Source organism: Podarcis pityusensis (genome assembly GCF_964106645.2).
Source record: "Podarcis pityusensis genome assembly, chromosome: 6".
NCBI classification, from domain to species: domain Eukaryota; kingdom Metazoa; phylum Chordata; class Lepidosauria; order Squamata; family Lacertidae; genus Podarcis; species Podarcis pityusensis.
The window spans coordinates 2,280,799-2,303,864 of NC_138030.1; the positions used below are offsets into that span (position 1 = coordinate 2,280,799).

Below are 23,066 nucleotides of genomic sequence, written 5' to 3' on the forward strand. Positions count from 1 at the left end.
GACTATGCTTACAACAGAGGATTTGAGGTGGTGTAGGCCTCTTCTTCAGAGGAGTAGCTCCTGGTAAACAGAAATGGGAGGTGATATTTGGGGCATATGGGCGTGCATAGGGAGAGGGGCAGAGATGCAGCAGCCCAGTTGGAAATGATCTTCCGGAGCACTCAGTAAAACCAGACGACAAAGGAAAGCAGGTGAAATCAGAGGTGGGGCACAAAAATGTGTTATTTGCAAATTATAAAAGGGACACAGAAAGAAGAGGAACCACAGTCAGAGTATTGGTCAGATATTTTAGTATAGATTGTGGTTCCATGTTGTGATGGGTTTGGGGGACGTTGGTGTGTGTGTGTGTTAGATGCCTTAGCAGGGCTTAACCTGAAAGCAAAAAATATTCCAGTAGCTATCAACTACTAGGCAGAATGGCTTTGCTCTAACCTCCACTGTCAAATACCAGTTGCTAGTGATATTCAATTTCTGCTCAGTATAGACCTATTGAAATTAATAGACCCAACTTTGTGGGTTTCGTTAATTTCTTTGGGTCTACCCTGAGTAAAACTTAGTTGACTACCAACCACCCCTGTTATCCCAGGTTCTAGTCAAACACTCAAGTGCTGTACCACATTGACTTTGTGTCCCCATGAATTCTTCCAGTCTTTAAACGGCTTTGCCACACTAGGCAGGGCAATGTGGACGTCCCGTAGACGGGGACAACCAAAACCTACTTCCCAAACTGCAGGTCCCTTTTTCTTTGCGTTCATTTAGGATATCACAACTGGAAGAACTTTGCCCTGGATGACTGCAAACCACATTAGCTAAACTTGAACGTTGCTTGTCCAGATGTTGACCATGGAGCCCAACTATTGAGTGTACATCTGAGAAGGGAAAGTTCTGTCCTTTCGAAATAGGTAGGATTCTATAAGTGCATTCTGTTCCCCCCAGGATGTGCAGGACAGATTGAGATGCTCGTGGGGCAACTTCATGATGTCCTGTACTCTAGGTGAGGGCATCCCTGTACCACATTGTGTTTACCTCTGAAGGCTGCCTTGGCTTGAATACTATCACAGCCACAACAGGAGAAGGGTGGGGTGCAGCCCAAAAAAATGAGGCATGTCACATTCCCAGAGGCTATTATTGCATGGTCTTTTCTCCAGCACTGGGCTTCAATTCTAAAAGCACTGCATTTTTATGTAGTGCCTTCATTTCACTCTCTTAAATGGAGGTGTGTCAATCCTAGATAGCCAAAACAAGTGGGAGGAGAATAGCAAGCTTTAAGAAAAAAAAGGCTATGCATGTTCCACTGTGGTCTAGGAGGCTTATTCTCAAGAAAGTGTGTTCCAATTCAATAGTACTGTGTCCATTTGAAAGCTGGGAAAAGGGAACTGGCTAACCCCGTTAGTTTAGGGAGATTACATTTAATCACTGGGTATCATGGTAGCAAGTGAGTCCCTTTGAGCCAATTCTCAAGTCTCTGGCATTAGGAAGGGCCATGACCTGGCTGTTAGCTTTCTGCCACTGGGAACAGGATGGGCATCTCGTGGCCAAATTCTCTCCATTCCTGGAGTGGAAACATTTACAACCTACTTCAGTGTTGTATGGGCCACGATCTGTAAACTGCTTTGAACACTGCAAGTTTCAAACAAATCTTTACCCAGCCAGAGAAATCACGATTCTGTGAAGACAATATTTTAATTGAAATGCTTGTAGTTTTATTTTAGTCTTGGAACAGTTACAGTAAGAATTGTCATTGCAAGTAAGAAGGTTGACAAGACTGAACAACAAGAGTTAAGAAAAGATATCCTGCAAGCCCACTTGCAAGACCAGACGTACGCTGTGGGGTACAGACAGGTCCATGTCTTAGTTTTTGGTTGTTCTATTTAGTCTGCCTTCCACGTGTCTTCAAAAAAGGCCAAGATTAAGGCAGGCTTGCTTGCATTTTTATTTTTCCCCAAATGAAAGGATCCTTTCAGCAGGAGAGGACTTTGCATCAGGTACTGTACCAGAAGAGCAGATTTACTATCATTTTGGGAGGAGAGGTTGTGGCAGGTCTTGGTCCAGATGACACAATGAAGACTTCTTACATATTACACGCAACTCATTAAAATCTCAACACTTCTCTGGCCAAAAAGTGGGAGTTCTACACGTGAAGCTGCTACACGCCAGATTAGCTATCTTATTCTGGTGAAGACACAGCAAACATCAACTGTACGATGCCATAAAGGCGTCACCTCTAGGACAGCAGCTGAGATTGTCACAGTTCACCAGGTAAACTGACCCACCTGCCTCTCTCCCTCCACCCCCCTTCAGCAAAGACAACCCTGTGGCACAAACACAGCCAAAATAATGATGTTGTCCTTGTGAGATAGGTATGAACTAGGCGGAGCCTCCTACTATCAGAGCATCAATACCTTGCAGACAATACATTTTCCTTCACGTGTGCAGGCAGCCAAACAGCAAAAAGATTTGGTGTGTCATTTTTAAAAACCCCAGCTAACTTCAGTGGATTGCTACGTATCATTTGCAAAGAGCTGTTACTCTTATAGTAGTCTTCAGAACCAGAGAAGGTATCTTGGGCAGTTATAAATGAAGAGTTGTCTCGTGGAACAAGCAGCCTCCATTGCCCATCTGTGCAGGCACTCAAAAAGTTTAACATGTGATAAGACATCACAGCAAGCAACTGCCTCTACATGAGGCTGCTTGTCAAAGACACTGACAACACACAGACAGAACTATCTACATGAGTAATAAGGTAACCCGGTGTTTTGTGGGCAGCAAGCCGCCACAGAGCAAGCACACAGAGTCACAGCAACTTTTGTTGAACAACCCTATTGCTAGCAAGGGATATCGGGAGGAACACGCTGAAGCTCATCCTCAAGACGTTCTTTCACAAAATTGGTACAAATTGTGTCCACAGGGTTGCAGTGTGGTGCCCTTAGTAGCAATCTGATGCTGGGCAACTTCCAAGCAAAGAAACTGGGATCTTTGGGGGCCCAGAACAGAACCAGACCCACAAGAACATGACACTCCAGCAGACAGTTGCATTCTTGAAATAACAGAACTTTATTTAGAAACTGTTTAAAAGTAGAAAAAACCCTGTCAAGAGGAGTCTGGGTGGAATATGGTTTAGGGCACAAAGTATCTAGAAGGCCACAAGAGAAATAGCACCTCTGATGTTTTAAATAATGGCTTGCTTTTTTTGGCATTTGATGAATTTGGGTCTTCCTCTGAATTTCCATAGGGATTCATGCACTACACAACAGTTACCATAAAATGCTTTGCTTTCTACACACATTTAGAACACATAACCACTGGAAGCAAATGAACAAGAGCACACCAAGCCCAGAGGCTCAGTCTTAGCTGTGGCTGTGGGCAAGATCTCAAGAGGGCCCTCCCCAAAGAGCAGCAATCGACCGGGGGGGGGGTAGGTGGGCGGGATTTGCTCCACGTAAGAGGGACAGGGTCAAGCATGAAATACTGTAATCGAGACTCATCTGAGCGCTGTATTTTCTGCAATATTGGATTTCCTATTTAATGCACACCAATCAGTGTTCTTTGCCAGGAGCACTGGCAAAGGCTTAAACGTTGGGAGGCTAACTCAAGGAGGACACACACAAACAGAGAGACAGTCTGGAGATCAAGACTGGCCTCAGTGCAGCACTGCAAAACAAAACTACCCAAATCAATACAGTTTAGTCAGCAGGCTTGGAAGAGGAGGAGGAGGAAGGGGGCGCAGAGAGGAATAGGACCCACAAAATTCAATGGACCAGAGACACAAAAGCAGGTGGTGGGTGAGGGAGGGGGCTGGATGCAGGCTGCGAATTAGGTGAAGAGTTTCAAAAGGGATAGCCTTTTTGGTTTGGAAGACACCACATGCCATTGGCCACAGTACAGCAAAACCGAGAGGCCTTCAAGCACATCCGTATCTTACGCATTCTAGTCTTGCAACAGGCTACATACAGTAAAGTCTTTCCCCCTTACGACAGTCAGTGATCAGGAGGGCAGCTCTGAATAGATATTGGGCTGTTCTAATTACCCCTTACAGAGCCCTTACTGACTTGAGGCGCCAAGCAAGTCCTTCCAAAACAAGAAAGCCAGATGCTCAAACCCTAATATAGAACACACAAAATCTCTCATCACATTACTTCAATTTGGCATCTGGAAGCACATTTTAAGCCCCCTTAAGGCATCTCTTTAATTGCAGAACACATTTCATATTTGCTCAACCTTCCTGCGAAAAAGTCAATCCTGAAATTGCTCCACTACATACTCCCCACAGCCCACAAAAAGAAAAGAAAAACAGTATAGCAAACTCTCCACAAATCAGTGCCTTACCAGCAACCAAGCAACTCTGCAAACTCCAAATATTCAACCCCTTGCTTCCAAATTACACCAACTAGATGTTAATACTGCTCTGCTACAAAAGTGAGAAAAGAGCTCTCAAATTAAACCCATTGGAGGGGGGGAAGTATTAAAACTTACGCAAAGTGCACTTCAAGAGGTACTTTTTACTTATGAAAAGAATAAAATGGAGTATTTTAAGCACATGATTGGGGAAAGCTGATTTCTGAATTCTGCTATTGCTGCTCTGCTGGTACAGTCGGTGGACCACTAATACTCCTCTTGCTCCTCTGGTGGCGCTCCTTCATCTGGTATGACAAAACCTTCCTGAAAGGGAAAACAGAGATGCAGAGACCACTGCATTAATCAACAAGGAACAGGGGGCAAAGGCAGGATGCCACCTTCCCTTAGAACAGGGGTTGCCAACCTTTCTAAACCAGTGGGCACACTGAGATTTTTTAAGTGCACTGTGGGCACCAGTCACAAAATGGCTGCCATGGTGCAACATAAAATTAGAGACGAGTACTGTGCTGGTAGGTCTTTCCTCAAAACTGCATACTCAAAGAGGTGTAACCTACTGAATTTCTGCCTGCCACGCAGTTGCTAATGGCACAAGAGTCCTATTTTTCCCCAGTGCCAACCCTAAAACAGAGCCTAGCCTGGGCAGATGTGTATACCATTGTACTGCAAACTGACAACACAGTGAATCCTTAATGAGTGGCCGGCTTTTGGTTCTACACAACAAGAGACTCACATAAGCTTCCCTGCAAAATCTGCGCATTTTGCATTTGCCACTTTGCCTTTTTTGTAAAGTGGGTGAGAAGGACACCTTTTCTGTTGTGGCGCCCGCTCCACGGAACCACCTCCTTTCTGAATTATGCTGGGCGCTCATATGAATAGTATTTTAGCACCTGCTGAAAATTCATTTATTCCCAAGTCTCTGCTAACAATTAACACGTCTGTTTGTTTGGGTTTTAGTATCTACATGGTTATTGTTTAGGTGTTGGTCTTGTAATTTTTGTACTGTGCTGTATACCACTTTGTGGTTTTCAAATGGAAAGTGGTATATTATTATTTTAAAATAATAGTTAAATAACCCCCACTGAAACCAGTGAAAACTGTACAAGAATACTTCTGAGTGGTTGAGGAGCTGAACTTCTCAGTGGGGTTTGCACAGGAGGGATCTTCCTAACTAAACTGTGTCCCAAACGCTGCTGCAGGAGCAAGCATAGGCATGATCTGGAATGTCTAAGCCAGAAATTGGGGAAAGCATTCACCAGATACTTACATCCGTGGCATAAAGAATCTCCACAATCCTTTGAAGAACAGGGTCACTCTCTCCTTCATTCTCCTGACAGATCAGCTCAATGTTCCTCAGTTTTCCAAAGTAGAAGTCTCTTTCCTTCTCCAAATCTTCCACAGTCATCTTTAATACATTGATCTGCCAGAGAACAATTCACAGTGCTTCTTACAGAGAAAATGCTTGTGCCCAAGAAGGAACAAAGGGGAGGGCTTGCACATTTAAGGCTGCAATCCTAAGTCTCATTAAACTCAATAGGGCTTGTTACCAAGTAGATGTGAATAGGATTGCATTGCAATGTTGCTCTACCAATGAAATGCAAGCGGTTTTTGTGGGTGGGTAACTAAGAGACAACTTTGTATGTTTTGAGGTTTTAAGCAACACTGTACTCCTCTTAAGTTAGATGAACCAATGGTGTGCAGTGTAATGGGTGGGCAGTTTAAGCAGCAGTTTTCAGCACAGCTCTTGTGGTAAGAATGGCGTGGAAACAACTTCACCAAGGTCCAGTCCCAAAGCAACATCTGTAAGGCAGCCAGGGCAGTCACCATATCATGTGGTTCTACTTACCAAGACCAATTTGAGCAACATAACCACTGCCAACAACTCTCTTCCGCTACACATTTGGAGTCTATAGCTCATGAATGTAGATTATGGGTGGAATTCAATGTCACGCTAAGGCATTTTTGCTTGTCAGGTAGAACAATCTTACTTCTCCCCCCATATGCTATTCTGGGGGGGGGGGGGGGTTGTTTCCTGATCCTCCCAAGATTTGGGGAGCGCATGGGGGTGGAGGCAAAGGGGACTACTGTTGCACTAGCAGTACTTGTGCTGGCTTCTAAGAGCACAACCACTTAGCTGAATCTGGCCCGATGTCTAACAATACTGTTCACATCTCCATTACAAAGACGTGATCAGCACAGAAAACTCCAAAGTATCTCTCCCACAATCATGTTACTTTGTGATAATACACTGCAGTGCATTTGAGAGTCAAGACCACCCATGCCGTGAGCCTCTGCTGATCGGTGCAGCCTACTTGCTGGAAGCCCACCTGCTGGATCAGTTCAGCCGATTCTTCTTCCCCAATTCCTCCAGGAGCCTTTTTAACCATCGCAGGTCCAGTTTTATTAGCCACTGTTGTTCTCTGTGCAACCATGGGCCTCGCTGGAGCTGCAACACAGAAGGGTATTAGCTGCAGTTCCAAAATGCCCATTCCACACACCTGTGCTCCACATATTGGCCAACTAAAGTGAGACAGCACCCAAAGTGTACCATCCGGTGTGCAGGAAAGCACCTTAACCCTATAGCCTCAAAGAATGCCACCTCCCTGTGAAGTGCTAAGTACCGAACACAGGCTTTACAACCGCTTTCTGTAAGGAAGCAGGGCGCTCTACTCTTGCTGCCTTCAGTTCTTGAGTTCCCACAAAACTGTGATCTACAAAAGGAAAGCATTTCTAGCTGTTATATGCTGAACTGAATTACACAGTATACCACCAGATTAGGAGCACCTGGTCACAGGTAAGACACAAGGCAATCCCCTTCCTGCTGGGGAGGAGCAGGATTAAAGGGCAGTCTCAAGCAAAGGGTGTTTGTTTCCTGACTGGAGACTGGCACACCCTTGTGAAATATAGGAAGCGACAAGTTTCAACAACAGCCTGGATTTCAACAGTGACTCGCAGGCATACATTAAAAGGGCTGTGCAAGTGCCAGAGTGTGAACACATCTTCACACAAGCACAACCTTGCACCACCTCTCAGTGCTAAGCATAACTCCAGATATGAACCTGGATGGCACGTGGATGCTCATGCTATGTATTCATACTGGCACAAGAGGCATGAGGAGACAGAGCACACAACAGTGAGTCTCTGCCTCCAACAGAGACTTCCTCTCCAGGCTGCCACCCAATCCTCAGGTTCCTTGCTAGCAGCCTCTGGGCAAAAGCAGCCAAAGAATCTGGATCCCGCAAGCCCCTCACCCATACACAACGCGAAGGCATCCGATTATGAGAGCCCTGAACCACGAAGCTGGCCTGGTCAGACAGATTTGTCAAGAGCTTGCCTTACCTGTGCCAGTAGAGCTAAGATTCTTTTTGGGTTTGTTGAGCAGGGGTACGACAAGAGCAGGGGCTGGTGCCGTCTCCTGGCCTTGCCGAGCTGCCACGGGGTCATAGTCTTTCCCATCGTAGTTTGCATCAAAGAATTTTTTGAACCACTGAACAAATTCAAAATTATCCTGGAATTTTCCTTTCACTAATTTGTCCACAGGAATTATCTGAGGGAAGAGAGGAGTATATTTAGTCCAATGAGAAAAACAAAACACTCAAGATGTTTCTGAGATGAGTGGACAGAACTTGCCGGCTCCCGTTCAAGAGATTCCTCCAGAAACTTGAGCCAGGGGTGAATAGGTAGGCCCAAGGTTTTCTGCACAGAGGTCATATTCCAACAAACTCTGGAGTGCATGCAGAACGCCAATAAGGAAGCAAGCACGGGAATGATATCAAAATAATGTTACAACAAGGAAAGCCGGTTTTTATAATATTCTCTCCCATTCAGAGTTTAAAAATTGTGATGCAACAATTGTGTCTGATGTTCTTCTGGCCCTGTCAGCCTCTTACCTGCAGTCTTCAATACACACTGTACATGTTTGAATATGCTATTCTGCCATTTTTCTGCTTTAAAGTCAGGTGCAATTGGTAATTTTAAAGTGATAATTTAAAATAGTGGTACCTCGGGTTACAGATGCTTCAGGTTATGCGTTTTTGGGTTGTGCACTGCGCCGAACCCGGAAGTACCAGAACAGGTTACTTCTGGGTTTCGGCAATCGCGCTTTGTGCCAAATAGCAACCCGCGTGTGCACAGACATGGCACTGCGGTTTGCAAACGTGCCTCCCGCACGGATCATGTTCGCAACCCGAGGTTCCATTGTAACGCAATTTTAAATTATGATTAAACTCAATCTGCCTTGCTCTCCACCACCATCGGCCACAGTCTCTCTGCACTCTCCTCCACCTCTTATTCTTTCCCCACCACAGAAGTCTCTGCACCTCTTCCCTGTTAAGCCCCAAGGGAATCCAACTGCGGCTGAAAGCAGCACATCAGGGTAAAGCACAAAATTCAATCACCATACGACATCACAAAGCGGACAGGTGGGCAAGGCTGGCCCCAAATGGCCTGGTGGGTCTAATTAGGCCTGTGGGCCAGAGGTCCCCCATAGTTACTTTTCCGCATGTATACTGGTATAGTTTATGTGTATGTCTGGAAAAGCACAGTACAATGTTAACACAGATTTTTACAGAGTGAGGTAGGAACGGGGATTTGGAATTTTCTCCTGAGGCCACAAATCATTTCAGAGTTGGTTGGCGCACAGCCTTTCATGTTCTGCATAACTGATACAAAAGGAAAAGTGCCAGAAACCTTTAGAAAATGGAACCATTTAGCCTTTGGTAGTGGGCTGAGTCAGGGTGGGCCGAGATGGTGCAAACTATCCACAGCCCTCATGGGGAAGCGAGCAGTCTTCCATTGCTATTTTCATCGGTACAAAAGGGGCCTACTTGGCATATCACACATGCCCTAACGAAAGCTCAACAGCTAATTTTTTTTCCCCTAAGGAAAAGCAGCTTAGAGGAAGGTGCTCCCCCCCCCCCGACATTTCTCTGCTACAAAGTGCTCTTTTCTCCCACCGATTTCCTCCTGTGGGGCATCAAAATGCATCTGTTCTTACACAGTTTTGGAAGCCGTGTGTGTGCTGGGTTGGTGGAGGGAAGCATATTTCACAACCAAAAAATAGGCAGAAGCCAAAGAGCCTCCTTTCCCTCCACCACCTTCCCCCTCTCTTGCATGCATGTTCGCTTCATGCAAGTAGCCTCAAAGGCTGGTTCCCACTGAGGGAAAGCAACCGCTTCCAGGCAAGTCATACGGGGATCTTTCGCTTAAATCTACACTATGACAAGGACACCTTCAAGACAAGCGGAGGCAGTTTTGCTGTTGTAGGCTGACTAGTGTTTTTGCACTTGTCTGACAAGTTGCAAAAAGGGAGAGTTTGGATGTTCTGCCCTTCTATAGAAGACTATGAATTATTAGTCCATGCATAGTAGACCAGGGAAATGTAATTCTGCTGCTTCTTGGAATTTTCCATTATTTCAGTGCTCTTATAGTTTTAATTCAACAGCAACTATTGTATTTATAGATCTTTTCTGTACAAATCAGGAAACAGCTTTAAAAGACAAGAACTGCAACTGAGACCAAGATATGGTTAGTTAAATGCAGATGGCATTCAGCATTATCTGAAGAAATGCACCTAGTTTAGGCTGACCAATACTGTTAGGCGACAGAACCCCTGATTTATCAACTTTAATGAGAAACTGAGCAAGTAAACACTGCCTGATGAGTGGCAGCTACCAAGAATAAGTAGAAAAGATCAGCAATTTAGGACAAAAGCAACACCAAGACTGTAAAAGAAACGGAATATTTTAAGCCATCATCCTGAAAACTGCATTTTTCCATAAAGGTGATTCAAAGCAAGTGCATTCCAAGACAAAAGAGCTTACTTTGTCAACACCCATTCGTTTAAAACCTGCTTGTAGGACCTTGTAGTTTTGGATGTATTCGTGTTCCAACTTTGCCTGGAATTTTACTTTCTTCAGTGTTACAGAACCAGGGAACAGCATATCCATAAACTGACAATAAGCAGCACCTGAAAGGATAAATAAAAACAGGCACACTTGTGAAAAATTGAACTCGAGCAAGTGGAATGTGACGAAGACAAGAAGTAATAGAAATGCTAGCATATTCACAATAGTAGCAATTGCCCTCCTGCAACCACATTTCAACAAGCCTGTGGGAGTGCAGTATGACCAGACATCCACTACAGCTGTCTCTGGGATGGCAAACCCTTAGAGCAGTCACTAACAAAGTTTTAAGTTTTGCAAGAAAATCCATTCTTCCATCTCCCACTCAATTCAACAAATAAGACAGGGGAGATCATGAGTTCTACCGCCTTTACAGTTCCTGGTTAGCAAAACCAGACCACTGGTAAGTCACTAGTCAACACACTGCATGGCATTATGGACAAACACTTCCAAGCTGTGACAATAAATTTGTCTCTTTGCTTGCTTTAGCAAGAGGTGCCTTTCCTCAACCCATGCTACTGCCACAATAAGACAACCACCCTTCGTTCAGGGATAGATATACCCTATTACATGGGTAGGCAAACTAAGGCCCAGGGGCCAGATCCAGCCCAATCACCTTCTAAATCCGGCCTGCGGACGGTCTGGGAATCAGCGTGTTTTTACATGAGTAGAATGTGTGCTTTTATTTAAAATGCATCTCTGGGTTATTTGTGGGGCATAGGAATTTGTTCATTTTCCCCCCAAAATATAGTCCAGCCCCCCACAAGGTCTGAAGGTCAGTGGACCAGCCCCTGCTGAAAAAGTTTGCTGGCCCCTGCCCTATTATCATTGGCATTCAGCTGCTCCCCACAAACTGGGACATGTCCAAGCAACAGCCCTTCTTCAACACATGCTAAGTAAAGGCGGTGCTATAAGCCTGCAATATTGCTACTGAACAGCTACCTCATTGCTGAGAACCTGTTACTGTGGAATATGCAGGCGCCAACATTTCCACTTCTCCCAACACCTTAACACTTAAATCAAGCCCATGATCAAAGTCAGTCACAGATTCTAAGAGAACAGATACCACAATAGAAAAAGCAGACATCTTCTGCAGGAAGGTAGTATGGAACTTTAGCATCCCGGACTGTAACATTCCCTGTACCTAAACACAGTGGGCACATTCCACATGGAATATTACCTACACAAGGAAATTTATAAGCGGCTTGAATGAAAAAGAATTCTCCAAGTTGTGCACAGATAAAATGATAGACAAAGCATAGCTGCCCTTCCACATTCTCATAAGGATGTCAGCCTTCCCCAAAAGCAAAATACTTCAGGAGTTGAAAACAAATTCAATGGAATCACAACATAAGGTAATTGTTATGCATGACTGTTATGTTACACTTACTTCTGAAAAATCTGAAAAATGGCTTCTGAAAAATCACTTCACTTGCTGCATTTTTTTGTTGTGTTAACAAAGCTCCACAGGTGGTACAATGAGGAAATTACTGTGACTGACCAGTTTGCTTCAGACAGTACAGGAGAATGGTAGTTAAAGCAGTCTGCAAATAACCATTAAGGACAACATCTCTCAAAGTCTAGTTCTCCTCAAGCATAACAAAGGTGTTTCCGATCACCCTGATGAATCTAGAAGATTTTATTGTGATTACTCAATGACTGTTAACCTTCAAGAATGAGAATTCCTCAGTTCCCATTTCCTTACATCTTGATCCTATTGCTTCCTCAATCACTTCTGTTCTGTGGCAGCCATCAAGGTGACTACTCCAAAATTAACACAACACTTTATTTTTCCACTTTGTCAAAGCAGAATTTTTATCTTAGTGCCAATTCTTCTTCACTCTGAGCTCATCATCAGTACCCCCTCAACAGCACACATGTAGCCATGGATGAGGGCAGCACTGCTCCCCATTGCAGGTAATAAATGTTATGTATTATTAACCCTCTCAGTACATTTGCCCGGCCATGTATTCACTTATCTCATTCTTTACACCCTCCTTTTCCATCAATCAATTTTTCACAATGACCATCACTGCCTGCACTGTGTAGTTCCTAATTCAGATGTGACTTGAAAGCCCTCCTAGATCTTCAACAATTACTGTGTCTGCACTAAGATATGCCTCATTCTCCCTTTGCTTTTCCTATTTGTACTGTACATTACAAGTCCACAAACTCAGTTTAACATTAAAAACAAAAACAAAACAAACAAGCAGCATTACAGCTTTGCAACACAGAAGCTCTGCTACCATCGCTATGGATTCATCTCCTTTGAGGTTTATCCACAGTACAGAGGTCTTGTGCAAGCATTGCTAACACCAGGCAACCTTCCATAGGGATTAATATAGGATTTGCAAAAACAGAACCTAGTTTTATCTTCTGCAAAGCTTAGAAATTCCCTTAAACAGAGGTGGCCCACATTGGAATTCAGGTGTGGAGCCCAGATGGATTCAGATTGTTCCACTGGCTACATCTCTGCTAGAGATGGATGATATATAAATATTTTGTCTCTTACTGGCATGAACTCCAGAACATGATAAAGGTTTAGAAATTTTTCACCCTGTAATATATAGAGAATGCACTGCCCTAGTGACCCGACAGGCAGGAAGCGGCACTTTACTGCAAAGTAAATGGCCATTTCCTGCCTGCCCGCAATATCAAGGCATAAGCCCTTGCCTCCTCTCAGCTGGCATTGCAGAGTAAAGGGCTTTACTTTGCAGTAAAAGGTGCTTTATGCCTGCACAATCTACAAGGCCATGGCTTTGCTCTTTAGTTATGCAGGTTCAAGGCACACACGTCATGTCTTTAAGGCACACACTTAAAGAGTAGACTCAGCACCAAATCAGGCTAAGCACAGAAATCAGGCTAAGCAGGATACCAAGGTCTCTACTCTGCCTGGTTTGTGCCTTAAAGCCCCGTAGATCTTGGGCTCCTGCTTCTGTTCAGGAAATGATGCATCACTTTTGCAGTAAAGACGTTACACATTTGGAAACTAAGGTGCAGACAATGCTGAAAGTCAAGGCACGACTGACAGGTATGAGGAACCTTTGGGCTTCCAGATACTACTGAAAGTACATCTCCCATCATTCCCAGCCACTGACCACGCTTGCTAGGCTTGAAGAGAGTTGTAGTTCAGCAACACCTGGAAGGCTATATAGCATCTACCACAAAAACCCTTCCATGCCACAAGCAAGGGATAAGAAGCTGAATGTACCTGTAGAAATGCATACATATTAAAAGCAGATGGTTCAAACAAGCATGCCACACCCTACACAGAAAGGCACAAAAACATTTGTACTCACTTGGCTGTGGAAATTTATTCTGAACTCAATATGAGAAGCAATTAAGACAAGGCAAGCAAAGCAAAAACCTATCAAGACAGCCTTCTAGCACCCACCACTGATTTTTCAAAGGAAAATAGTAATGCTTTGGAAACCTCAAGCAGCAAGTTCCTCCGCTCTCAGCACTTTTCTTACCTGAGCAAAGCTGCTCTATCTTTGTCAAGTTCAATTGTAAGGACTCATTGATCCAGGCGAGCATGTCATGTCGACTCAAGTTATCGCTTGTCACCGAAGTGGAATACACATTAACGGCCATTTTCTGCAAGGGGAAATAACCAAGAAGGGATTTCGTTTATACACAGGCTAGTGAACCAGCACCTGCACATCGCATGCTCCAAGGAAGCCTTTTCCAGACATCAAGAGCACAGTCACATCTGTTGGATATAGGCCATCTCCTTAGTAAAACGTTTACTGGAGACAGTCTGGTTATTTATCAGAAATCTACTGTCTGAGTAATGTGATGAGACTATATTTATACATAGCTGGATGCAAATGCTGTACTCACACTCAGGCACATCAAGTAAACTTACTTTATTGTACCAGGAAATATACTGCAATAGGCATAACGATCCACTGCAGGGAAGAGTACTGTAACCCATTCAATTTAACAACTGGCTCAGAAACATTCTCTTTTACCAATAATGCTTATTCTCTTTCCACAAAATAGATAAAAGAGTAGAGATGAGATTTAAGAAGAACTCAGAGATGAATAAATAAGTAAATGAAGAGGCAGAAAGAGATTAGGAAAGGCTGAACGGATGCACTGGGTCTTCAAGGAAGATGAGGTGCTTCATTTTAGGCAAATACATGTCACAGGAAAGTTTAGTGGTAGATTCTGAACACTGGAGGAAGAGGAGGAGATGGCAAAATGCAGCGCATTGGTGCATTTTTATGCCCAATATGAAGTCTGAAGCAGCTGTTTCAAGAGAGGGCATGAACTGTTTGTTCCCATTTCACCCAAAATTAAATGGCAAGGTGCTTTTACACTAATGAAATTTAACTTGTGTGGTCAAAATAAAACAAACACAGTCTGGTTCAGAAACACATAGCAAAGCAGACATCCTCCTAATACAGTGGAACCTCAGGTTAAGTACCGGTACTTAATTCGTTCCGGAGGTCTGTTCTTAACCTGAAACTGTTCTTAACCTGAAGCACCACTTTAGCTAATGGGATCTCCCGCTGCCGCCAGAGAATGATTTCTGTTCTCATCCTGAAGCAAAGGTCTTAACCCGAGGTACTATTTCTGGGTTAGCGGAGTCTGTAACCTGAAGCGTATGTAACCCAAGGTACCACTGTACTGGCAATGAACTCTAAGGGCCTAGCCAGTCACTTTGGTTTAGCAGGCCATATAATGAGGCTGCATTGACTACAATGGCAAGGGATTACAATGGTCCCTCTGGTTGCAAACGGGATCCGTTCCGGAGGCCCATTTGCAACACGAAAAGAGCGAGCGCAACCTGCAGCGGCACATCTGCGCATGCGCAGGTTGCGATTCGCCGCTTCTGCGCATGCCTGTGACATCACTTTGTGCGTCTGCGCATGCGCGAGTGGCGAAACCCGGAAGTAACCCTTTCTGGTACTTCCGGGTCGCCGCGGGTTGTAACCTGAAAGAACGTAACAGGAAGCAAACGTAACATGAGGTATGACTGTACATGGAAGCATCAGTCTTGCTACAGATGCGTATCTATTTTATGAACAGGAGAGCACCCCCAACCTAAGGATCGTGTTCCACACAGGCTTGGGCGAGCTCTGCTTTCCAGATAAAAAATGTGGCATTGCTGCTTCAGGAGGCATCCTGGAGGGGGAAGTTTTCCAGAAACACCTCCGGGAGTCCCTGCAGGCGCGCCTGTGCTACAGTTCCCTTTCCCTTCTCACAGGGGAAGTGGCCCGACACCCCCAGCCCCCTCCCAGGCATGCGAATTGCCCGTGAAACTCGAGTTCCCCATGAGTGGGAGGGAACAAGCCTTGAACGGGGGCCAAAAATCAGTAGCTATGTGCTCTTCTCAGGAGCAGAGAGAGAAGCTTGGAGGAGCAAACTAGGCCAAGGCTGAAGGAGAGGGCGAGCGGGACGGGGGGGGGACCCTTGCAAGGAGGGCTACCGGGGGGCTTTGCTGGGCAAGTGCCCCCCGTTCCTTGCCAGGGGGGTCCCCGACATTTCCGCAACCGACCTATCCTCTCAAGTGCGGGGAACCCAGAGGTCCTCTAGACGGGCCAGGACCTACACCTGCCCCCTCATCATCGTGGCGATGGGAGCCGGCGAGCCCAAGCCCCCCGGGGGGAAACACGCCGGCGGAGCGAGGCCGCCCCCAAGTCAGCCGCCCGCCTGGCCCGGTCCCCGGGGCGGGTCCCATTCCGGGGGTCCCACCCAGCCACCCACCGGCAGGCGGGCGCCTCTTCCGCGCAGAAGCGAGACTGAAAAGAGGCGCTGCCCCATTTGCATAAAAACCGCACTCATCTGCATATGCAAATAGCACGCGGAAGGTTCGGTTCCCCCCACCCCCACCCCGCGCGAGACGCGGCCTTTCGCTCGCGGCCGGAGCCAGGAGGGCGGGGCCCGGCCCGCCTCAGACTCGCCTCGCCGCCTGGCCAGGCCCAGCCCAGCCGGCCGCCGCCGCCCTCCCTTTCTCCTCAGCCGCCACCCACGGAAGGACGGACGGACGGAGGGGTCTCCGTCTCCTTCGCCGCCGCGCCCTCAGAGCCCGTTACCTCAGTCGCTCGCCGTTCAAACCGGCCCCGCCCGCCTCGCCCGGGATATAGCGTCACGCGGCTACGCCGGCGGGCTGACGTCACTTCGGGGGAGAGCGGAGGAAAGAGGAAGGAGAGGCGCGTACGGCCGCGGGGAGGGGCTTCCCGAGGGGAAGGGGCGGGGTCGGTTTCCGCGCCCGCCCTCCGTTGCTGGGAGACGGCGTTTCTTGCCCGCCTCCCGGCTTGAAAGACAGAGCGAATTGGCCAATTGGCGCGGCGGTGAGGAAAAGCGCGTAACGACCCCGCCTCCTTTCACAAAGCAACAAGCTTCAGGGTCGTAGGTTCGAGTCCCGCGTTCGGCTCAAAATTCCTGCGTTACAGGGGGTTGGACTAGATGACCCTCGGGATCCCTTAGATTCTATAAATCTAAGATTTGCTGTTTCCCTCAGAGGGCCACGCCCCCTTTGTACCCAACTCTCTTCAGAGACTTTATGACGGCTGGTTTTTGTAACGCGTGTCAGGGAGACGTCAGGCCTGCGCGTGTGAACGCTCCCTGCTTGCGCGTCCGGAGAGGCGCTTCAAGAAAGCGCCCGCGGCTTCCCCAGCCGTCGACTCTTAACCGCGCCCCCTCACGCAGCAGGGACTACATTTCCCAGCGTGCCCCGAGGGGCGCACGCATTTCTCGGTTACGCGAGTCCGTCTTTCCTGCCGTGCATGCTGGGTAATGTAGTCCATCTGGGGAAAGCGACCCCATGTTGCACGTGGGGTGATGACGCGCCGGCGGCCGGAAGTAGTTCCCGAGGGATGCTGGGTAGTGTAGTCCGATTCATCTCTATGGAAACCATACATACCACCACCCCGCTTCGGGCCTTTGAGCATCCGCTGCCACCATTTCTCCGATGGAAATAGGGACGTCCTATTCCATCATCATAATAAAAAATTGTTATTTATATGCCACCAATTAAACATTAAAAATCAGATGGAAGGCAGGATAGCTGTTGATCTCCTCAAGGTTGCATGGTTGTCTCCTTGGCTCAGGGGTCAGATAACTCCATTCCCTCCAGCATTTCTCCAATGGAGAAGTGCAAGCTGGATTTAGAAGAGGCAGAGGAACCAGAGACCAAATTGCAAACATGCGCTGGATTATGGAGAAAGCTAGAGAGTTCCAGAAAGACATCTACGTCTGCTGCATTGAGTATGCAAAAGCCTTTGACTGTGTCAACCACAGCAAACTATGGCAAGTTCTTAAAGAAATGGGAGTGCCTGATCACCTCATCTGTCTCCTGAGAAATCTCTATGTGGGACAAGAAGCTACAGTTAGAACTGGATATGGAACAACTGATTGGTTCAAAATTGGGAAAGGAGTACGGCAAGGCTGTATATTGTCTCCCTGCTTATTTAACTTATATGCAGAATTCATCAAGCGAAAGGCTGGGCTGGATGAATCCCAAGCCGGAATTAAGATTGCCAGAAGAAATATCAACAACCTCAGATATGCAGATGATACAACCTTGATGGCAGAAAGTGAAGAGGAATTAAAGAACCTTTTAATGAGGGTGAAAGAGGAGAGCGCAAAATATGGTCTGAAGCTCAACATCAGAAAAACGAAGATCATGGCCATTGGGCCCATCACCTCCTGGCAAATAGAAGGGGAAGAAATGGAGGCAGTGAGAGATTTTACTTTCTTGGGCTCCATGATCACTGCAGTTGGTGACAGCAGTCACGAAATTAAAAGACGCCTGCTTCTTGGGAGAAAAGCGATGACAAACCTAGACAGCATCTTAAAAAGCAGAGACATCACCTTGCCAACAAAGGTCCGTATAGTTAAAGCTATGGTTTTCCCAGTAGTGATGTATGGAAGTGAGAGCTGGACCATAAAGAAGGCTGATCGCCGAAGAGTGGATGCTTTTGAATTCTGGTGCTGGAGGAGACTCTTGAGAGTCCCATGGACTGCAAGAAGATCAAACGCATCCATTCTTAAGGAAATCAGCCCTGAGTGCTCACTGGAAGGACAGATCCTGAAGCTGAGGCTCCAATACTTTGGCCACCTCATGAGAAGAGAAGACTCCCTGGAAAAGACCCTGATGTTGGGAAAGATGGAGGGCACAAGGAGAAGGGGATGACACAGGACTAGATGGTGGGACAGTGTTCTCGAAGCTACCAGCATGAGTTTGACTAAACTGCGGGAGGCCGTGGAAGACAGGAGTGCTCTGGTCCAGGGGGTCACGAAGAAGCAGACACGACTAAACGACTAAACAACATTCCATCACCATCATCATAAATTATTATTCATATGCCACCCATTAAACATTAAAAATCAGATGGAAGGCAGGATAGCTGTTGGTCTCCTCAAGGTTGCATGGTTACTTGTCTCCTTGGCTCAGGGGTCAGATTGATAACTCCATTCCCTCCAACATTTCTCCAATGGAAATATATGGAGCAAAACCATGTCACCAGATTGGCTAAGGATGGCACACAGTACCGTGGATTGATGCCACGTGCATACAAACTTAAGGAAATTTTAATGCTTCTTCTTACCTGCCAGCTAAGAAGTGAATTTTGTATAAGTTTTGTTAAATAGTTACATCGTTTCACGCATTGACTTCCCACCAGCACATCCAGTGTGTTTGCTCAGACCCTTTTCTACTGAGTTATATATCAAGCTCTTATATGTTACAGAAGAATAAGGAAATCGTAAGGCTTCTCCTTACCCACCAGCTAATAAGTGAATTTTGAATTCATGGAAGCTTATGCCAGAACAACTGTGTGTTTAAGTCTTTTAAAGTGCTGTAAACTGCTTTTTAGGAGTGTTGTGGAGATTGCAACTAAACAGGGAACACTAAGCCGTTTGATCACCTGAAAATGTGGTAGAGTGGTACCTCGGGATGCAAACGGGATTCGTTCCGGAGCCCCGTTCACATCCTGAATGGAACGCAAGACGCGACGACGCATCTGCGCGTGCCCTGTTTCGCCGCTTCCGCGCATGCACGTGACATCATTTTGAGCGCCTGCGGCAAAACCCGGAAGTACCGTGCTCCGTTACTTCCGGGTTGCCGCGGAGCGCAAATTGAATGCGCTCATCCCGAAGTACATTCAACTCGAGGTATGACTGTATTAACATTAAGCGTTATTATATTGTGCCAATCTTTGTTACTAATCATTCAGTCGTATTTTTGAAAATGAGCAGGGTGCTTTGCAATCTTACTTTTGACAACTTGCTCTTGGTTTCATTTTACAGATGGGGCAACTGCACCTGCGATACAGTCATGGCTGGATTTGAGAGCAATTCAAGAAACTGAATTCGGCTATGGGAAGCCCACCAGCATGACAGAACTCTCCCCACCTCCGATTCCCAGCAACATCCCTCCTGCATCCTACAGATTTCTCCAGGCAATATGGTCCTTAGCATGAAATAACAGAGACCGGATCTGCAGTTCATTTCCCTTCTTTTCAACATTCTCATGGAATGCCAAACTCTTGTGGCTGGACCAACTTTAATCCTATTGCCAACAAAGATGCAAACTTGTGTGCATTCCCAATATCCCCCCAGCCCCCCACTCCTCCAGGGTGAGAAGTAAGACACATCATTAAATAAAGAGAGAACGAACAAGTGGGTGCTCAGTTATAGAACACTGACTTTAATTAAACAATGGAAAATGTTCGAGGTAAACTCTTTAGTAACCAATTGTTTTCATTTCCAGTAAAAAAAAAACAAAAAAAAAAACACACAAACACAGAAAAACACAACAGCACCCAATTTCCCCCTTGCAAAGGCTCAGATGTTCACTTTGGTACTGAGCTTCCACTTCACAAAGCTCATAAAAATGAAAACAATAGAAACAAACAAAAAGAGAAAAACAAGTTTGTCATATGTTTTTATAAAAACGATAGTATAAAAAAACAGTTTTGGCATCAAAAATTCTAAAAATATAGCACCAACGAGAGACAGGAAAACCTTATAAAACATTGTCACAAGAACATGCCTGAAATGCATCTTTAAAAAGAGGCAAAAATGCAGTAAAATAGTGGATTTTGCCCAGCAACAGACATCATAGTTATTGCTGCTTTTTGTGCAAGTTTCACAAGTAGACAGTCGCCTCAGTTTCTTTTTCTACCTTGCTTCCTACAACTTGTCCTCCTCTGACAAGTCTTTCAAGTCTTACTGTTTTTAGCAAAGAAGCCTAAACTTGTTGAAACGGCAGATCTGCTATTGTGGTCTGGAAAACAAAATAATAAAAGAAAATAAAGGACAAGAAGGCACATATGGTTAACTCCCTTTCTTGAGTTACGTACATTTCCATTTCCATTCCAGCTGTTTGGTTTTCATGGACAAAGCTTGGGGTCAGAGGAACCCATGTACTTTCTGATCAGTGGCTCACTTGCTACTTGTTTATCTTAAGATCCATTCATGTGGCAGGAAAATCAGTGGAATTCCAGCACATGGGAGGGTCATGGTTTCAAGTCCAGGTATTCCAAATAAGCCAGACCTGGTACCCCCTCCTGTAATGTGTCTTCCGAGGCATCTCTGCTCAAGATTACTGGCGTTCATTCTCAAGCAGAAAGTAGAGGCTCCAGCTTAGTGTAGGACCAATTCACTACTCCAGTGTTGGCAGTTTCTTCAGCGGTGGCACAGATGAGAGAGATGATACCTGGGTCAAGCAAAAAGTAGAGAAGGAGGAGGAAAGCTTCCTTCTCTGGTTTGAATTGGCTTCCCTGAGCTGTTCCTTCCTGAAGGACCGAGGCAGTGAAAGAGAACTTCCAGCCAACAGCCCAATTTGATGCAATGCCTGCTGGAGATAAATCTGGGCAAAGCTGACATTGCTGCAGCTATGCTGGGAAGCAGAGGAGGGCATCTCTGCCATACTTAGTATGTTCCCCGAGCAACAGGTTTTTGGCTTGTTTTCCAGCTTGGACCTGGACCTTAAAATACTGATGGCGTGTGGGGAACAATCTTGAACAATCTGCAACATGTCCACTAAGAAGGTCTCCTGCTCACAAGCCAATGGAACGAATGCGAGGAGTGTGTGCCCACAGTCGTGCCCTTCTGCTTGCTCTCATTCCTATCAGTGGAGCTTCCTTTTCCCCCTGAATGATTCTTGGCCAACCTGCTACCCATTCTGCTTGACATCAAGTCAAGTGCTATGGCAACCTCCATAGCAGTCTTCCCCAACGAAGAAGCCACCAGGTTAGGGAAGACTGCTCTAGGAGTTGTGGGCTAGAAAAGCACGTCCCCACAGCTGCCTGATCCGAAAAAGGTCTCCTTTCTTTGGCAAGTGGCACAGAACCAGGAGGCATGTGAAAGGATCTCTCCAGCTCCATCCTCCATGGGAAAGAACCCATTGAGTTGCATCGTATCCACTGTATCAAATGCTGCTTCTTAGCACATGGCAGTGCCCTGATGGGTGGAAAGAGAGACAATCTACAAAAACAAGTTGCCCCGGCAGACGGATGTCATTTCCTTTCCATAACAAAGCCAGTGGTACAAGGTAATGCCAACGGAGGGGTGGGGGAACAAAGCTAACATTCATGAGGAAAATAGCAGCATCAATAAGTTTCGGACCTGATGTCCCTCGGCATGAAGTCCTGTTGGGGACATTGCAAACAAAGATCAACGTGTCCTACAGGTTTTGAGTCCACAGCAGCATAGGCATTTGTAGAATTTTTTGGAGGGTGGGGGCCAAATGTGACGCTCTTATTCCCCTTTGCTCAACCCCAAAGGCCAAGAGATCTTCTCTGCCCCTCAGGTGAAACAAGAATTTGTGGAGAAGCTCAGAGGGGCTCTTGCAAGGGGCTCTGGGTCACTTCAATGGGTCTGTGCAAGAAAAATCCAGGCGGACTGTATGTTAACAGCATATTTTTTAAAGATAGATTAGTAGTTTAAAAGTATACCTGGATGCATTTGGCAGAGTTGGTTGTTTGGTTTTCTTTTCCTCTAGCTACAATAATTATCCCACACTTGTGTTTCAGCTAAATTCCTCTTGAGGAATTTCCACCATTCACACATAACGCTGAAAAAAGCAGCAGCCAAGTGTCTTGCTTTTTAAAAAAAGTTTTGTTCTATATATTTATATATATTTTAGAAGTTTAAAAAGAAGGATAAAAAGGAGAAGAGTCTCCTCGTCTTATCCTGATTGTTCCAGTGTACAAAAAGCAGCAAGGCAGGATTGTTGCTGCAATTTTGGTTTCTTCATGATTGTCCCTGGAGAGATTCTGTCGCTCATCCTTTTAAAAGTTATTTTTCAAGTTTGTGGGGTTTTCGTACAGCCCGTCAGAAAACTGCCTCTCAGTCGGGCAGCGACTGACATTGATCTTAGGGGGGAAATGCTTGGCTAATGCTGCAGTCGTGTCCCTCCATGGACACAACAGTGTTTTGCACGGTGAGTAAACAGAGGTCTTTTGACCTTTTAGAAATGTCAGTATTGATGGAAAGGAACATTCCCATCCTTCCAGTCTCCATGGTGGCGCTTGCAGATGGTGGCGAAGGGGAGATGCTGTGCTGTGGGTCGCACCTGCAGGAGGGTATCGTTTCAAGCTCCTTCCCGCCCTGCTCTCCCAAGGCTGCTTGCTCCAAGGAGACCTGGGCACCCCACCTGCTCCCTAGTCGCAGGCAAAATAATCCTTGAGTGGAGCAAACAGGTGGCGGATGACCGGGACACTCCATGCCCTGCCAAGCAGCTTCTGGCGAGTTCCACGCCCCATGTTGGACAAGTCGGTGTAATGGTGGGGGAAGCCAAAGATCCTGTGGTAGCAGCAAAGAGAGTGGTTAGTTTAGTTTCTCTGATTTGCC

At 46.0% G+C, this 23,066-nt stretch overlaps 2 protein-coding genes and 3 long non-coding RNA genes across 6 annotated transcripts in view; 3 read left to right on the top strand and 2 right to left on the bottom strand.

Moving 5' to 3' along the window:
- The first annotated feature begins 78 nt into the window (after window positions 1–78).
- LOC308480286 lies at window positions 79–1,884 on the top strand. Its single transcript, XR_013987995.1, has 2 exons — window positions 79–218; window positions 760–1,884. It is a non-coding gene; the product is annotated as an uncharacterized lncRNA (long non-coding RNA).
- MAPRE1 (microtubule associated protein RP/EB family member 1) lies at window positions 1,681–16,435 on the bottom strand. Of its 2 annotated transcripts, none has more exons than XM_081011578.1 (7): window positions 16,301–16,435; window positions 13,730–13,853; window positions 10,176–10,321; window positions 7,693–7,900; window positions 6,681–6,799; window positions 5,621–5,773; window positions 1,681–4,659 (listed from the first exon to the last, which is right to left on the bottom strand). In XM_081011578.1, exons 2-7 carry the CDS (start codon window positions 13,848–13,850, stop codon window positions 4,603–4,605), a joined length of 804 nt encoding a protein of 267 aa, XP_080867704.1. In that variant the 5' UTR covers window positions 13,851–13,853; window positions 16,301–16,435; the 3' UTR covers window positions 1,681–4,602. The 2 variants fall into 2 exon arrangements, with proteins under 2 accessions (XP_080867704.1, XP_080867705.1); XM_081011579.1 differs by having other exon boundaries at window positions 16,169–16,305.
- Window positions 7,907–10,023, top strand: LOC308480327. Its single transcript, XR_013988044.1, has 2 exons — window positions 7,907–9,415; window positions 9,783–10,023. It is a non-coding gene; the product is annotated as an uncharacterized lncRNA (long non-coding RNA).
- On the top strand, window positions 16,410–19,949 carry LOC308480261. The gene is made up of 2 exons (XR_013987965.1): window positions 16,410–16,558; window positions 19,518–19,949. It is a non-coding gene; the product is annotated as an uncharacterized lncRNA (long non-coding RNA).
- DNMT3B (DNA methyltransferase 3 beta) overlaps window positions 19,891–23,066 on the bottom strand; it is a 50,748-nt gene continuing 47,572 nt past the window's right edge. Inside the window, exon 21 of the mRNA XM_081011136.1 lies at window positions 19,891–23,018. Within this exon, the coding sequence (XP_080867262.1) occupies window positions 22,877–23,018 (142 nt within the window). The 3' untranslated portion in view covers window positions 19,891–22,876. The remainder of the gene's footprint in view (window positions 23,019–23,066) is intronic.

Bases quoted from the DNA above. Each gene is read 5' to 3' on its own strand.
- MAPRE1 (XM_081011578.1), bottom strand. From the start codon at position 13,850: ATGGCCGTTAATGTGTATTCCACTTCGGTGACAAGCGATAACTTGAGT. The intron at 10,322-13,729 runs GTAAGAAAAGTG...TTATCCTTTCAG, and splicing joins GATAGAGCAGCTTTGCTCAG to GTGCTGCTTATTGTCAGTTT. The intron at 7,901-10,175 runs GTAAGCTCTTTT...CTCTTCCCTCAG, and splicing joins AACGAATGGGTGTTGACAAA to ATAATTCCTGTGGACAAATT.